This window comes from Sorex fumeus, unplaced genomic scaffold (assembly GCF_029834395.1).
Source record: "Sorex fumeus unplaced genomic scaffold, SorFum_2.1 ptg000195l, whole genome shotgun sequence".
In the NCBI taxonomy this organism is placed as follows: Eukaryota; Metazoa; Chordata; class Mammalia; order Eulipotyphla; family Soricidae; genus Sorex; species Sorex fumeus.
The window spans coordinates 443,846-461,493 of NW_026606252.1; the positions used below are offsets into that span (position 1 = coordinate 443,846).

Genomic DNA, 17,648 nt, shown 5'->3' on the forward strand with positions numbered 1-17,648 from the left:
AGGGCTGTCACTGTCACTGTCCTTCCTTTGTTCATCAATTTGCTTGAGGGGCCCAGTAACATTGTGAGACTTGCAACTGTGTCTTTCTACTCCTCTCTAGTCTGTATGATCTAGGAGGGAAGCAGAGCGCAGAAGGGCATTAATTGGGTGCATCAAAGGATGAAGAGACTTAACACTGAGGCATTGTAGGACGCAGGCACCAGTCAGGAATGTGGCGGTAGCTGTGTATTTACCAAACTTGTGACTTGTGTGCCCACAGGTAGCTTGGTTTGGGATTTTTTTTTTGGGGGGGGGTTAGATTTTCTTGGGTTGAGGTTTTTTCTTTTGTTTGTTTTTTGTTTTGTTTTGGTGTGTGTGTGTGTGTGTGTGTGTGTGTGTGTGTGTGTGTGTGTGTGTATGTGTGTGTTTTATTTGTCTGTTCTTTGGTGTGGGAATTGAACCCAACACCTCACACATGCCCACCAAGGAAGGGTTCCACAGTGCCAAGTTCCTAGCCCTTCCTTTTTTTTTTCAATAAGCTCTTTTTTTTTTTCTTTAAAGAAGGGATCATTGTCTGAAATTTTATTGGGCACATTACAACTCAAGTTAAAAGTCTCAGAAAACTAAATAGGTAGGCCGTGCTGTCTGTGTATGCTATATAAATAAACATAACAATTTTTTTTAAAAAAGGATCATTATCTACTTCTCTTAATTATGTCTCTGAGATTTAAAAAAAAACACTTTAAATGTGTTTAAATGTGTACTTGCTATATGTTACATTGCTTATATTACAAAAAAAAATTTTATCAGAATGCCGTAAACAAGACAAAATGGAAAGCGAGCTCGAGGCGGGGAGGGGAGGGCCCAGCAGGAAAATTAACCTTGAATGATGATTAAAAGTTGAAGGAAATTTTTTTCCCTTGGACCTTATTCAAAAAGAAGGGGCATCAGGCAGCAGCGGCTGGAACTAATCAGGAATCAAGAGAATAGGTTCTGTGTGGCTAATGGGCTTGATATTTTTCAAGTTGTTTGCACGATTACAAAGGAATCATTTTATGGGGGGGGGAGGTGTAAGGTAGCAATTGTTCAGACTCGGATTTGCATCTTCTTGGAGGTGTTGCCATGGTAACACCATGACTGGGGGCATTTCCAGGATGGTCTCGAAGGTTATGTTTTATGTCGTGCCGTATGGATTTGTGAAAAATGGAGGTGGGGGATCTCCTACTAGAGCTGGATGCACTTTTGAAGTGGGGGGCATCTAGGCCCCCCTTTTGAGGGAGGCTTACGCGTGGAGCTAAGGCAGCCGGCCCCCCTCGCAGTGAAGAAACACCACCTGAGCTCACGGGGCACTGTGTTGTAGTTTGCATCGTCGATTTTACAGACAAAAGGGAAATTCACTTTGTTTGGAGCTAGCAGCCGAGGCTGTCTCTTTATTGACTCACCGTGAGATAGAGCATGACAAAATTGTGCACGATTGCGTTTCAGTCTCATACGGTGCTCCAACACCCGCCCCTCCACCGGGGCACATTTCGCAGCACCGGTGGCCCCGGGTTCCCTCCCGTCACCCCCACCCCCTACCTGCCTCTATGGCAGGCACCTCTCTTCTCTCTCTCTCTCTCTCTCTCTCTCTCTCTGTCTCTGTCTGTCTGTTTCCCGCCCTCCCTCTCTCCATCCCTCTTCCCTCCCTCCCTTTCCCTCACTCTCCCTCTTTCTCTCCCTCCATCCCTCTCTCCTTCGCTCCTCTCTCTCCCTCTCTCCCTCCTCCTCTCCCTCTCATCCCTCTCTCCTTCCCTCCCCCTCTCTCCCTCTCTCCCTCTCTCTCCATCCCTCTCCCTCCCTCTCTCTCCCTCTCTCTCTCCCTCTCCATCTCTCCCTTCATCCCTCTCCTTCCCTCCTTCTCTCTCCATCCCTCTCCCCCTCTCCTTCTCTCTCCCTCTCCATCCCTCTCTCTCCCTCTCCTCTTTCTTCATCCCTCTCCTTCCCTCCTCTCTCTCCCTCTCTCTATCCCTCTCTCCTTCCCTCCCCCTCTCCCTCCCTCTCTCTCCCCCTCTTTTCTCTCCCTCTCTCTTTCCTTTTAGGCATCATGGTTTGAGAGAAGGCTGTCCCTTTCACCGTGTCCTATACACATCTGTGCACAATTCCGTTGAAAGCCAGTTCATTGTAATTGTGCTGTCGCCATTGGAATTGGCTGTGGAGGAGGCAGGCCTGTCAGTAATGTGTCCTTGGGCCGGAGAAAGCCCCCGGCAGGGTCAGCATAGAAGCAGCCATTGTGTCATTCTGCCCGTTGGTGGGGGAAGAGCACCTCACTGGACTTTGTTTTTCTTGTACCGTTTCATTCTAAAACACTCATAAATTCTAGCTGGCCTCAATTATGGAGAAGAAAAAAAGACTTAAGTCTCACAGTGGTACGTTACTGGTGCCCGCTGGAGAAAATCGATCAACAACAGGAAGACAGTGCTTTTTTTAAAAAAAAAAAAAAAAAAGAACTTCCAAATTGTGGATGTTGGCGGGCATTTGCCAGTCTGGCCTTAGCCCTACAGCTTTTAAAACTTACCCTGGGGGGAGAAACTGGAGACTGGAGCCGGCTCCTGGCTGCTGTCCTCTTGGCCTGGCCTCCAGCTCCAAGATTCCCTCCTGCATTTCCTCTGTTTAACATTCTCCGGGGCCTCGAGCCCCTCATAAGGATTCCTCAGCCGTCCCTCAGGGCCTTCCCTGCCGCGGGCTCTGCATTGTGCAGTGGGCACACGCTGTCCACTCGGCCCCCTTCCAGGGCCGCCAGTGTGTCCCCCCTCCCCTGCCCTCCTCAGTTGCAGTCGTCGGGAGCTGAGTCCAGATTTAGTCTCGGGAGGGCAGAATACAGATGTCCAGTGCCCGGCGTTTGAATCCTCAAGGGAAATGTATTCTGCATGCACTTCTGGGGGTGCGGTGCAGGGGGAGGGTTAGGGGTAAGACACACACCCAGTTTTTGCAAACAACTCTTGTGGCTAAGTGCCTTTGTGCATGACTTTTTATTGAAAAGTACTTCAGCGTCTTTAACCCTTTTGAAATCAGATCCAGGGCCAGAGTGATAGCACAACAGGTAGGGCATCGGCCTTGCTCGCAGCTGACCCGGGTTCGATTCCCAGCATCCCACAGGGTCCCCCAAGCACCGCCAGGAGTGATTCCTGAGTGCAGAGCCAGGAAGAACCCCTGAGAATCGCCAGGTAGGACCCCCAAAAAAAATCAGATCCATCGCACTGTGATTCTCCTAGCCTGAGGAACAGCATCTTTGAGGATGCATCGTGTGTTAATCTGAACTTCAGTCTCACTGCAGCTCTGAAAGGGAATAATGCGCTGCGGTCTGCGTCCGAGCAGTGACGTGCCTTTAACAAGCATTTCCTGAGCTGCTTCTGTCTGTGCTCATTTCAAACGGTTTTGTCATCTTACCCTAATCATCCAGTCACGCCTCACTGCCAATTGCTTTGTATCAGTGTTGACTGGGGGTTCCAATAAATGAAGTTCCCTTTGAATTTTCTTCCCTTTTTGAGGTTGGGGAGTGTCATACCCTGCGATGCTCAGGGCTGACTCCTGGCTCTGCACTCAGGGATCACTCCTGGAGGTGCTTGGGGGACCCTGTGGGATGCCGGGGATCGAACCCTGGTTGGCCACGTTTAAGTTAAATGCCCTACCCGCTGTGCTGTTTCTCCTGCCCTGACTTTTCCTTGTCATGAGAACAAATTACACCCGTTTCTACCCGGACAGTGTTTTATCTTGAGTCACCAGTTTTTCTGCAGTGCCAGGGGTTGCCCCTTTAATAGTAGCAGATGGTGAGTTCTCCCCCTGAGCGCGTGCCCGGCCTGGCCTTTGCTTGCTTAACTGCTCTCGTACCTGGTTGTGTTTGCCAGCATCTTGCATTGCTTTTGAAACACTCAAGCACAAAAACTTTATTTTTTCAATAGTACTACTTTACTGCGTGATGATTGGGAGAGTCTCAGGGATGTTTTAAAGGCATTGAAAATTGCTCTGTCTAATTAGAAAGGGATTGAATAGTTGCTGCTTGAAAGTATGAAAGTAGAGTTTAAAATGTTCTGCTTTCATTGTCTTCCATTTTACACTAAAATGATTGGTGAAAAGTTACTGTGTTAGAAGTTAATGTCTTTTCAACATTAAAAAGAAAGAAAGAGAGGCTGGAGCAATAGCACAGCGGGGAGAGCGTTTGCCTTGTACGCGGCTGACCCGGGTTCAATTCCCAGCATCCCATATGGTTCCCTGAGCACCGCCAGGGGTGATTTCTGAGTGCAGAACCAGAGTAACCCCTGTGCATCGTCAGGTGTGATGCAAAAAGAAAAAGAAGAAGGAAGGAAGGAAGGAAGGAAGGAAGGAAGGAAGGAAGGAAGGAAGGAAGGAAAAAATGATCAGGCACATAGGAGGCCTTGAATCTGTGCTAGGAGTTTGTTACTTTAAAAACCATTAAGTGGGGGAGCAAGGGCAATCGCACAGCAGGGAGGGCCTAGGCCTTGCACATGGCCAACCCAGGTTCAATCCCCAGCATCCCATAGGGTCCCCCAGCACTGCCAAAAGAGATCCCTGAGTACAGAGCCAGGAGTAACCCCTGAGCATCGCAGGTGTGACCCCAAAAACCAAAAAAAAAAAACCCTGTTAAGTGCTAGATTCTGAGTGAGTCTCTCCCTTTGGAGTTACGTGCAGTAAGTCTCCCTTCAGAGTTATGTGCAGTGAGTCTCTCACTCTGGAGTTATGTGCAGTGAATCTCTCTCTTTGGATTTGTTGTGCAGTGAATCTCTTCTCTTGGAGTTATTGTGCGGTGAATCTCCCCCTTCAGAGTTGTTTGGTGTGAGTCTCTCCCCTCGGAGTTGTATGCAGTGAGTCTCCCCTCAGAGTTATGTGCAGTGAGTCTCTCCCTTCGGAGTTATGTGCAGTGAGTCTTTCCCTTGAGAGTTATATGCCGTGACTGGCTCATCAGCTTCTGCTCCATAATCAACCACTCTAAACTCAGCAGTTTAAAGCACAGTGACCTATTCTCACTGTTGGTTCTGTGGGCAGCTAGAAATTGCTCAGATGGGCTGGACTCCGCCAGGCGGTATTCCTTTGGCGCCATCTCTTCCCTGTTGCGGGGCTCTTCATTTCGGGGTCCCCACAGGTAGCTGAGTGAGAACTCTCCACTCCGTGAATGGTGCCTGGGGTCAGGTAAGCCCTCGGCCTCCACACCTGTCTCGTGTCCTGGCTCCCAGTGTCTGGCCTATGGCCAGAAGGAAACTGCTCGCTCGGGCCAGGTGAGGCAGGCAGGGGGGATGTGGGGAAGGGAACAGGGACTTTGAACTTGGTCTACTCTCCCACAGTACGGATGTCAGTTGAACGCAGCATTTTTTTTCCCTTTGGAAAAGAACATTAACGGGCCAGATGGAGGATAGGATAGTACAGCGGGTAGGACATTTGCCTTGCACGGGGCTGACCCGGGTTAGATCACTTTTCAGCGCTCCCAGGAATGATCTCTGAGCACAGAATCGGGAGTAAGCCTGGTACCCTGAGCACTGCCAGGAGTGATCCCTGGGCACAGAGCCAGGAGTAAGCCCTGAACATCACCTGGTGTGGACCCAACAGCCCCCCCCCAAAAAAAAATAAGAACATAAACGGAATTTTGCAGAATGGACCTGCTTATACTTCTCTAATAGCAAAAGAAATGCGCATTACACAAATGTCTGGTCAAAGACGTGTTTCTGCTCCTTGCTGGGAAGTACGTGGAGAGACAAAGATGCTCTCTCTGGAGCTTGCAAGTAAACGACTTGGTGATTCTCCTAAGAATCTCCCAGTCATTTATTCCTTTGGCTACAATAACTCCTCTCCAATCACTTTTCCCCCACGGATGCAATTAGAGAAATGGGCGAAAAGGAATTAATTTATAGCGTTCAAGAGGGAAAACAAACCTGAAAGATCAAACGCCCGCAGTAGATGAGTCGCTTAGTAATGGCAACTGGTGTTTGCAGGACTGTCCAGTGAGGCGAAGCCCCTGCTCATGGGGGGGGGAAGAAACCGCGATTGCTTCGAGCTGTCTTTCTCGAATGTTCTCTGGGTCGTGCGTTTGTTCCTCACCCAGTGAGCTGTTCCACTCGAAGCTGGCCAGTAAAGTGGCGGATGCAGATGATAGAAACCCATGTGGTGGCGAGGAAAGAGTTTGTTCTAGAACGGGGCGTGATTCCGTGCACTGAGTCAGCAGGGTGGTGGGGAGGGGGGAGGGTTGGGATCTTTGTCCAAAACGGGGCCTGCAGAAACGGGGGAGGGGTTTCTGGGTAAACCGAGACAGCAGGGCAAGAGATACCTCCGCAGCAGGAGGAGGAGGAGGAGGAGGAAGTTGATGGGTAATATGAAGGTGGCGGTCAGATGGAGGAGGCTGGTTCTAACCTCTTTCTTAAGAAATGTGGCGATATCAGCGGATGGACATGGAACCAGGGAAAACGGGCGAGGGGGACTGGTCAGTGGCTGGAATCAACCGCAAGCGTGTGTGGGGCGGAGGGTGGGTCAGAGAGAGAAGGGACCAGGGTGACCGTAATAGCGGGGAAGGATCGCTCTGGACAAGAACTGAGTGTTAAAAGTAGGGAAAGGAGTAGTCCTGGTTAACCTTTCCGCGTCTGTATTGCAAACCGCAGTGCCCGAAAGGAGAGAGACAGAGATAGAGACAGAGAGACACAGAGAGAGAGAGGAGGGAGAGAGAGAGCCTGCCATAGAGGCGAACTGGGAGTGATGGGAGGGAACCTGGGGACCCTGGTGGTGGGAAATGTGCCCAGGTGGAGGGACGGGTGTTGGAGCACTGTATGACTGAAACTAATCATGAAGAGCTTTGCAAGGGTCTGTTTCACAGTGAATCAGTTTTAAAAAAAAATGAAATAAATGACAATGGAAAATGTTTAAAAAAGGGGGAAAAATGAAACATACTGAGGTCATGGCTACCCCTGGGTAATGCAAACTGGAGGAGGAGGAGAAGGAGGAGGGCAGGTGCCAGGGTTGGCATTGAGAGGGCACCAGGCGGATTTGGTCAGAGGCTGCGTGTTGGGTCACTGCACAAGTGAGGGCATCGGGCGAGTACTCGCCGGGTGCAGAGAACTTGCTGCATCCCAGCACTTTTTTCCTGAGGTGGGAGAGCACAGAGGCTGCAGAGTGAGGGCAACTTGGCGTTTCATCTTGTCGCCCTAAGGAAAAGGGACTTGGGCCTTCCAGGGTGCGGGTTAGTCTGAGAGAGTCACTTCTGTCCTGTGAGGCCCACTGCGCCTCTCCCACGATCCACCATCAAAGTGTGAAGACACATAACAAGCAATGCAAAAGAGAGTATGGGGAGACTGTGTCTGCCAGAGAGGCGGGGGTGGGGGGTGATGGGAGGGAGACGGGGGACCTTGGTGGTGGGAGATGTGCACTGGTGGGAGGGTTAGGTAATCGATCACTGTATGACTGGAACTCAAACAGGAAAGCTTTATAACTGTATCTTATGGGGGGTAGAAAATAATAATAATAATGACTGTCGCTGTCCTCCTGTTGTTTATCGATTTGCTCGAGCGGGCCCAGTAACATCTCCATTTTGAGACTTGTTGTTACTGTATTTGGCATATTGAATACATCACGGGTAGCTTGCCAGGCTTTGCTGTGAATAATAATAATAATAATAATAATAATCGAATCGAATACTCTCGGTAGCTTGCCGGGCTCTCCGAGAGGGGCGGAGGAATCGATCTCAGGTCGGCCATGTTGGCCGCGTGTAAGGCGAACGCCCTACCCGCTGTGCTATCGCTCCAGCCCAGCTACCGAGAGTATTCGATATGCCAGACACAGTAACAACAAAGTCTCCAATGGAGACGTTACTGGGCCCGCTCGAGCAAATCGACGATCAACGGGAGGGCCTTTACCTTTACCTTTTAATAATAATAATAATAAAATTAACATTCTGATTTTTTTTAAGTGATGTGGAGTTCCTGCCCAATTCAGTCACCTTAATCAATGGCTGAATAAATAGCAGTACTGTTGCATTATTTTATTTTATTTCTTTTTTTTATTTTTGTTTTTGGGTCACATCTGGCAATATACAGGGGTTACTCCTGGCTCTTGCACTCAGGAATTACTCCTGGAGGTGCTCGAGGGACCCTGTGGGACGCTGGGAATCGAATCCGGGTCAGCCATGTGCAAGGCAAACGCCCTCCCCACTGTGTTATCGATGCACCCCTCCTACATTATTTAAAAAAAAAAATTGTGAATACAGCGCATGTGAAACGCTAAGACGGGGTCAAATCAGAAATAATCAGGTGGTAGATATCCAAAGAAAGCCAACAGTTCATTCCTGGGAAATGAGAAACGAGCAAGATGGAAGAAGGAAGGCAGAGGAAAATCTGAATAGTGAGCTGACAGCTCTCGGAGGGATGGGGAACGTCCCTAGGGTTCGGCAGATGCCAGGAGACCCCATCACGGACATGCATGGGCACCTCCGCTGTGCACGGCTGTCTCTAGCACGTCTCTGCCGTAACGTGGACGTTTTGCAAATGTTTTGAATGAGATCGACGTGACAGATCTGATCACCAAAGTCACCGAGTGATTAAGTCATCTTGGTAATAGTTATTAAGTTGTGTTTGGATTCAATTTTCTATTTGTTACGGCTTCTCTTCTGCCGGTTCCCTGACACCAAACAATCTCGTCGGTAATTATCGAAGACGGATTCTGCCCTTCCCCACCTCCGTTAGTAATATAACTCAATAACATGATTCTGGTAGAGATCAAATTACATTTCTGCTCCCTCTTACAGAGACAGTTTCCTGTATTTACTAAAATGGAATGGATAGGTACCACAGTCACTTTACAAAGAAATCTAAGGATCCTTAAACTCTTTTTGTTTGTTTTGGGTTTTTTTTTTTTGTTGCTGTTTGTTTGTTTTTTGCTTTTTAAGTCCCACCCAGGGATGCACAGGGGTTACACCTGGCACATGCACTCAGGAATTACTCCTGGCGGTGCTCAGGGGACCATATGGGATGCTGGGAATCGAACCCGGGTCGGCCGCGTGCAAGGCAAACGCCCTCCCCACTGTGCTATGGCTCCAGCCCGGGATCCTCAAACTTTTTAAACAAAGTCAGGGGTTAGCAAAGCTTCAGGTGTTCCGCCTGGGAAGTCAGAGCTTTGTTCTTAGTTGAGATGAAAAAAAAATCTTTGAAATCATAATCACAAGTGAAAAATTACATCCACTTAAAAATGGAAGCAAGATGGGATTTTTAATTGGAGTAAGATTGGATTTTTAAAGCAATTCTGATGACAGAGGAATCACTCCGTTAGAACAGAGCAGAAATCATGAAAATGGGTCCCAGTGGGGCGGGAGAGAGAGGGGGGAGCCACAGCCACGTGACCCAGGCTCAGACCCCCTCCCCAATACCATGTTTGGTCCCCCAAGTCCTGCCGTGAATTAGCCCTGAGCATCTCTGCGTGGTGAGATGCGGAGATAGATGTTTTTGTAAGAAAACAAACTAAAGAAATAAAAGCCAGCCATGAAATGGAAGAAGGGGAGATCAGGGGTCTTGGTGACGGTTAAGGACCAGACCCGAGAAGGAACAGGAGGCACCCAAGAGGAGAGGGGTCCTGACGATCACCCCCTCCTCCCCACCCAAAGGAGTTCCAGCCCTCACCACCTCCCCCCCACCCGCAGGGGTCCCGGCCCTCACCACCTTCCCCCCACCTGCGGGGGTCCTGACCCTCCCCCTCCCACGTGCAGGGGTCCCAACCCTCCCCCCACCCACAGGGGTCCCGACCCCCTCCACCTCCCCTCCACCCACGCAGGCGTGCTGACCCTCACCATCTCGCCCCCACCGGTGGAGGGTCCAACCCTCACCACCACCCCACACCTGTGGGGGTCCCGATCCCCATCACCCATTACCTGCAGGGGTCTCGACCTTCACTCACGTCCCCCCACCCACCTGGAAGTCCCGGCCCTCACCACCTTCCCCCAAGGATCTACTCCAAGAATCAACCACTGGCCAGTTCTTCATCTCAGCCAAATGGGCCAAAATCAGTGTCTTACAGAAACCATTGCTGCATGTTTTTTCTTTCAAACCAGATACTTCTGGGCCAGCAAGCGTTTTTAGAAGTCAAGTACAATGTCCCTTTGAGGTGTTGGAGCCAGAGCTGTAACACAGCGCCTGGGATATTCGCCTTGCCTGCAACTGACCCGGGTTCGATCCCCGGCACCCCCGAGGGTCCCCTGAACACCACCAGGAGTGATCCCTGAGTGCAGAGCCAGGAGTCAGCCCTGAGCATCACCAGGTGTGGCCCCCAAACAGAAAACAAAACAAAATTTATGAAAAAAAAAATAATAATAATAAGACAAGGGGCTGGAGCAATAGCACAGCGGGGAGGGCGTTGGCCTTGCATGCGGCCGACCCGGTTCGATCCCCGGCATCCCATAGGGTCCCCCGAGCACCGCCAGGAGTCAGCCCTGAGTGCAGAGGCAAGGAGTCAGCCCTGAGCACCGCTGGGTGTGGCCCCTGCCAAAAAATAAAAATCAGAATTACACAACTTCTGATTTGTGACAAAAGGATGAAAACGGGGCTTGTGAAACATCTCTGCAAGCGCTTCATCCAGGAAATGTCACATCATTGTTCCCGTCGTTCGCAAAATCTCACTGCCCTGTTGGGAACTGTTCCTTCGCCCACGCGTCCTCTTTTTCCTGTAATTAAGAGCTAGACACACACACACACACACACACACACACACACACACACACGCATTCGTCACCGGGAAGACACAATTCCGATAATCCCGTCAGAGCCCAAGGTAAAGGCAGGTCTTCCGGTAACTCGGCCTCCCTCCTCGCGGGCCCCCTCTCATTTTCTGTAACCGTTGTTTCCCACGCGGCAGGAAGGATTCCCTGTACCGTGTTTGCAGTCTGCGTTCTCCAGAGCTGAGAAGTCTCGGTGGTGTTCCCCCAGAGTTTGACAGAGATCTGTGTTCCATTCAGATGAAGTGACACAAGTAGCATCAACTGCAAAAGTTCCTGGGGTCCAGGTCGCCCCATTTCCCTATCTCCCCCCCCCCCCATACACCCACCCTCCTTGTTTCCTCTTTCATCCTGAGGCCTGTGGAAAGTGTGTCCAGGCTGCTTTCTTTCTATTTCTTTTTTTTTTTTTTTTTTTTGCTTTTTGGGTCACACCTGGAGATGCACAGGGGTTCCTCCCGGCTCTGCACTAAGGAATTACTCCTGGCGGTGCTCGGGGGACCCTACATATGCTGGGAATCGAACCTGGGTCGGCCGCGTGCAAGGCCAACACCCTCCCCGCTGTGCTATTGCCCCAGCCCCCTGGTTTCTCTCTCTCTCAGCGCCACAGCTGACACTCTTTGACCCGGTGCTTCCTCTCATGGCCATGGGTTCCAACCCACGACCCCCGCTTTCAGTTGAAATTCAGCAGCCCCTTAAAATATTAATCCAGTTCGAATTACACTTCCAAGGGGGCTGGAGCGACAGCACAGCGGGGAGGGCGTTTTCCTTGCACATGGCCGATGCAGGTTCGATTCCCAGCATCCCATAGGGTCCCCCAAGCCAGGAGTAATTTCTGAGTGCAGAGCCAGGAAGAATTCCTGTGCTTCGCTGGGTGTGACCCAAAAAAAAGCCAAAAAAAAAAAGTATGCGAATTACACTTCTGAGGTGGCAGGTGCAAGATAGACAGAAGCTTCGAGAAGAATTTCAATGAGTCGATTGTCTGCGGCTCGGGTCCTCACTAAAGTGGGCTGCCAGCGTCACCCAGGAGAGAATTAAGCGTAATTGCTTGCCCTGGGTGATAATATCTTCCTACCCAATCCCCCGAATACCAATGAAGCCATGATTCCCAGGCAGAGCACTCAGATGGGAGATGGGGGAAGTCGAATCCGGGGAATAATTAAAAAGAGGCCAAAGCACAGCACCTGGGGTCAGTACCTCCCAGGCATCGCTTGAAGAGATCCACGAGAGGTACCAGAACTGTTAACAAAATATTCCCCGTAAATGTTTCCTTAAATAGCACAGCGGGGAGGGCGTTTGCCTTGCACGTGGCCGACCCAGGTTTGATTCCCAGCATCCCATAGGATCCCCCGAGCACTGCCAGGAGAGATTCCTGAGTGCAGAGCCAGGAGTAACCCCTGAGCATCGGCTGGGGGTGACCCAAAAAGCAAAAATAAAATAAAATAAAATAAATGTCTCCTTACGGTCTCCGAATGCCCTCATGTATGTTCCTAGAGATTTCACCGAAATGACTGGCACTCATGGTGGCCACGTGCCACTGAAGGAATTCTGCTCCCAAGGGTAGGGCTTGTATTTGAAACCTAGGAAAACTCAGAGGGGGGCTGAGAGATGCTATCGAAGTTCAAGGACAGGCCTTGCATGTGGCTGACCCAGGTTCTATCCCCGGCATCCCATAGCGTCCCCCAAGCACTGCCAGAAGTGATCGCTGAGTGCAGAGCCAGGAGGAAGCCCTGAGCATCGCCGGGTGGGACTCAAAATCCAAAAATAGAAACAAAATTTGTGTTAGAAGAAGGAAGACATTTTTGTCACAGTCACAGTCCTCCCGTTGTTCATCAATTTTGCTCGAGCGGGCCCAGTAACGTCTCCATCGTAAGACTTGATGTTACTATGTTTGGCATATCGAATACGTCACGTCGGGCTCAATACTCTCGGTAGCTTGCCAGGCTCTCCGAGAGGGGCGGAGGAATCGAACTCGGGTCCGCCATGTTGGCTGCGTGCAAGGCAAACGCCCTACCCGCTGTGCTATCACTCCAGCATTTTTTTTAATCAGAGAAAATGAGAGGCTGGAGCAATAGGACAGTGGGTAAGGCATTTGCCTTGCATGTGGCTGGCCCAGGTTCGATCCCCGACATCCCATAGGGTCCCCCAAGCACCGCCAGGAGTGATTCCTGAGTGCAGAGCCAGGAGGAACCCCTGTGCATTGCTGGGTGTGACCCAAAAAGGAAAAGAAAAAAAGAGCACATTAGCTTAATTTCAGTATCAACACTTTTTTATTTACTCCCCCACTGTTTTCTTGTTTGTGTGTTTGTTTTGGCAGGGGTGATGAGGGTGTCACACCCAGCAATGCTCAGGGCTTCCTCCTAGCTCTGCACTCAGGAATCACTTGAGGGATCCTATGGGATGCCGGGGATCGAATCCCGGGTCGGTGGCCAATGCCCTACCCGCTGTGCTATGGCTCCGGCCCCACTGTCTCTTTTTTTGTTTGGCTTGGTTTTTTTTAATTTTTTTTATTAGTGAAACACCATGAGGTACAGTTGTAGACTTAGAAATTTTTGTGCTTGGGTTTCAGTTATACAATGATCGAGTACCCATCCCTCCACCAGTGCCCATTCTTCACCACCACGGGTCCCAGCATCCCTCCCACCCTCCATCCCCCCATCCCACCCTGCCTCTGTGGCAGGGCATTCCCCCTTGTTCTCTCTCTCTTTTGGGTCCTGTGTTTTGCAAGAGAGGCATCGAGTGGCAATCATGTTCAGTCTATAGTCTACTTTCAGCATGCTTCTCCCACCCTGAGAGGATCCTCACAACACCCTTTATTTGGTGCTCTCTTCTCTATCTGAGCTTCCTTTTCCCCTAGCACGTGTGGCTGGCCTCCAAGTCATGGAGCAAAATTCCTGGTACTAATCTGGGTGTTAGTCTCCCATTTTGTTGCTTTATGTTCCCCATATGAATGCAGTCTTTCTGTGTCTATCCCGTTCTTTCTGACTCATTTCACTTAACATGATACTTTCCTTGTAGTACCACTTGTATGTAAATTTCATGACTTCACCTTTTCTAACAGCTACATAGTACTCCATTGTGTAAAAGTACCAGTTTCTTTAACCAGTCGTCTGTTTTCGGGCACTCTCCACTGTCTCTTTTTATATAATGTTTGAACTCTGTTTCTCCCACAGTTAGGATAGAAAATCAGCTTCCTCGAATAAGACTTGACACTCGCCGTCCTCTCCCAAGAAATACTCACTTGTGTCACCCCTTGCTCGTGTAGCTAAAACGCTCTTCTTGTTTCTTTTACTCGCCGTCAGAATGACGTGATGAATGAAATAATGGACCAAATTCCTGGCACTTAATAAGCACCTGTTACAGGACTTGCAGATAACAGCTACAATTGCTTGTCTGTGTACGTTGATAGTGTTTTGAAACGCTACGAGTGTGGATTTGATTAAGTGACTAGTTTTTCCTTGTTCTTTGCAAACCTCATTAGGTGACTTACAGAATTCCTTTTTTTTTTCTTAATGTGACCAGGATGGCTAATGCGTGAACAAAATCCCTCAGCTAGATTCTGTGTGTCAGTAGAATGAAATCCGTAGGTATGTCAGAACAATTCCAGCTAAACCTGCATAATAAGTACAAATAGGTAATCCGCCTTTAAGTAGATTGAGGGCAGCTGAGGTCCTTTTCCTGAAGTCCATCGGACCCTCAGGCCATGGGGGCTCTTGGCGGTCAGACCCACCTCTTCAGGATCTTCATTTCCGGCCCCTCACGTCTTCTCAGCCACTCTCCCGTGGCTTCTCTGAAGTCCTTTGTGCTTTCCCGGAGTTTTTCTGTCATCTCTCCCTAACCCTTTGCTCCATCTGCCTGACTTCCGTGACATTTTTTATTTATCCTGCTGGAAATAACTTGCACGCTCTTTCCCACCATGGCGGGCATTGGGGTTCTCCTAACTCTTTGTTTCGGCGTCGTTTCGAGCCTGGATGCATCACGAGCACTGTGGCTGTTTTTCACTCTTAGTAGATGAAAATTTCTGAAGAGCCTCCAAAGACTGAACCCTTGAATACCTTCAAATGCTGGCGAAAACACTTGGATTATTTTAACAAGGCCAGTTATAGAGGAGTGGTACAGCCTTTACCTTTGGGAAATTAGCAGAAATGTTTCATCTTTCTTTTGACTTGGTTTTGGGCCACCCCCAGCGATGCTCGGGGCTGACTCCTGGCTCTACACTCAGGGATCCCTCCTGGCGGTGCTCAGGGGACCCTGTGGGATGCCGGGGATGAAACCCCGGTGGGCTACGTGCAGGAGGGGGCAGGCGCTCTCCCTGTGGCACTTCTCACCTGGTGTACTTTGCCTTCTGAGCTGACCTCCCCACTCTGACCTCGTTTTAAACTCTCTTAATTAAACATTTTGTACCTTTCATCCCTCACGATTCAGAACCACATCCGTAGTTCGAAAACACAGTTCTGCAATATCTAGAGGAATTTTGTTTTTAATTACGATGTGGGCCGCCCACATCATAGGTGGTACAGGGGGTAAGAAGGCAGGCAGCAAACCTGGCTTGATCCTCAGCACCCCACAGTCCCCTGGGCACCCCCAGGTGTGATCAGCTCCGCCCCGTTCCCCAAGAAAAATACACATCCTAATGACTCCTCAAGTTACTAAAAATTTGCTTGCTTGTTTGTTTTGCTTTTTTGGTCCCACCCGGTGATGCTCAGGGCCGACTCCCGGCTCTGCACTCAGGGATCACTCCTGGCGGTGCTCGGGGGACCCTGTGGGATGCTGGGGATCGAACCCGGGTCGGCCGCATGCCAGGCCAAAGTCTTCCCCGCTGTGCTATTGCTGCGGCCCCCCCAAAAGAATTTCTTTGGAGAACATATGACGGAGTATGCAAAACTAAGGCTGACTTGTATGAACTATACTGGCAAAATCGTTTTTATTACTTCCATTTAATGTACTTTACAAAGCCCACATAAAGCCAAGAGCGATTTTACGGAAAATATTTTACGGCATTGGCCCTTGTCTGAGTAAGGTAGCCTTTAGACAAAGCTAAACATCCCATGTTTTGTTTCCTAACACTTTTAAAAATGTGCTTAAGGGTAGAACCCTCATCAGTCTGTTGCTTTCTGGCATTTTTATCTAGGACTGAAGTGGTCAGATTGTCTTTATGACAAGTATTGACAAAGCCTCAGTGTATGAAGGAAATGTTTTAAAGCAAAAAAAAAAACCCAGGGCAATGCCATCCAGGGTTTGGATGGATGGTTTTCCCCGCATCTTTGACTCTAAGCTGCCACCTGATGGCAAAAAATTAAAATACCATCTTTTGTGTCCATGACTTAAGCAATTTGGTGTGTGTCCATGCATTCAGCGTTGGGTTCTCGCAAAGTCCAATACTTAATCTCTGTACAAGACTATATAATAAATTTGTCACCGTTTGGAACCTCGAGAATCAGAATTATTTGCCATTTGTTAGACAGGTTGTATTGGGTTTTTTTTTAATTACTTATTTTTAATTAAGTAATGCACAGGGCTTCCTCCTGGCTCTGCACTCATGAATCACTCCTGTCAGTGCTCAGGGGATCCTGTGGGATGCTGGGAATTGAACTCGGGTCAGCCACGTGCAAGGCAAATGCCCTCCCCGCTGTACTATCGCTCCAGCCCCATCTTAGACACATTCTTGTTGGGGGAAATTTGTTTAAGCTTGTGTGCGCCAGCCTGGGTTCAGTCCCCAGCACCCCGTTTGGTACCTCGAGCTACACCATGAGTGAGCCCAGAGCACAGAGCCAAGAGTCCACCACTAGCATGGCCGGGTATGGCTCCAAAACAAGACAAAATCTTCAGTTATGAAACTGTATGTGCAGAATCCTTTTCTTTTGGGGATCGGGCACTGCAGGCTGTCCCGGAAGCCACCGGACCACACGGAAGGTGCTGGGGAGGCGGGCTGGGGTGCTGAGAGAGGCCCAGGACCAAACTCGGGACCTGATGGGACCTGATGAAGGTGCACGACACAGGCTTGCACCCCATCCCCTTGTGCCGTCTCACCGTCCTTTGAGGGTCCCTCGGGTGACAAGGCCTTGCTCGATGCAGTAACATTCTCTCTGCCTGATCCTTCTCTCTCCCTCCTCCAGAGCAAGGCCACGCAGACACTACGGTGTTCTTCTACCTGTGGATCGTCTTCTGTATCATTAGCTCCTGCTACACCCTCATCTGGGACCTGAAGATGGACTGGGGCCTCTTTGACAAGAATGCTGGAGAAAACACCTTCCTCCGAGAGGAGATTGTGTATCCCCAGAAAGTAGGTACCAAGAGCCTGTTGGCTTAAAACCAAACCGAAAAAGGAACAGTCTCAGCTGAATCACCAGATTTGTTAGCAAATCTGACCGTAGCCAATCCATATGATTAGAAAATAATCACCATTATAAGTGTTTCTCCACGTGTTTACTATAGCCCTACAATGCAAGGGAGAAGCCTGGATTCTCTCTTGAATTTGTGTCTCTGTCTCTCCCCTCATATTTCTCTCCATTTCTTTATAACAATTCTATTTCATTTTAAACACACACACACACACACACACACACACACACAATCTGGGTTCTCTAGGCTGCCTGTAAACTGCATCCTAAACAGATGCAGTTAACCAAGTAACTGCAAGTAAACCAAGAGCAGTACAGTGTGACAGCTAGAGAAACAAGCCTTTATTCTGATTTATGATTTATGGCTTTTTTTTTAAGTGGGCTCTTCCTTTGTCTGCTGTGTAAACTCCTATTCTCCCTTTGAATTGAAGGTAGGAGTCATGAGGGGTAGGAGTGTGGGGGCACTGCCAAGAGCCAGCTCAGAGCTGAGAGCCAAGTATGACCCCCAAACAAACTACAAAGGAGTTGGAGAAACGTCACTTCTCTGAGAAGCTCATTTCTGTTTGCTTCTCTGTCCTGTCCCTGTGTCACTTTGCGTG

General features: G+C 49.5%; 1 protein-coding gene across 1 annotated transcript in view; it reads left to right on the plus strand.

Moving 5' to 3' along the window:
• The window catches only part of XPR1 (xenotropic and polytropic retrovirus receptor 1), a 154,244-nt gene that overhangs the window by 130,196 nt on the left and 6,400 nt on the right, over positions 1 to 17,648 (plus strand). Inside the window, exon 12 of the mRNA XM_056108148.1 lies at positions 16,825 to 16,991. Coding sequence (XP_055964123.1) covers positions 16,825 to 16,991 — 167 coding nt within the window. The remainder of the gene's footprint in view (positions 1 to 16,824; positions 16,992 to 17,648) is intronic.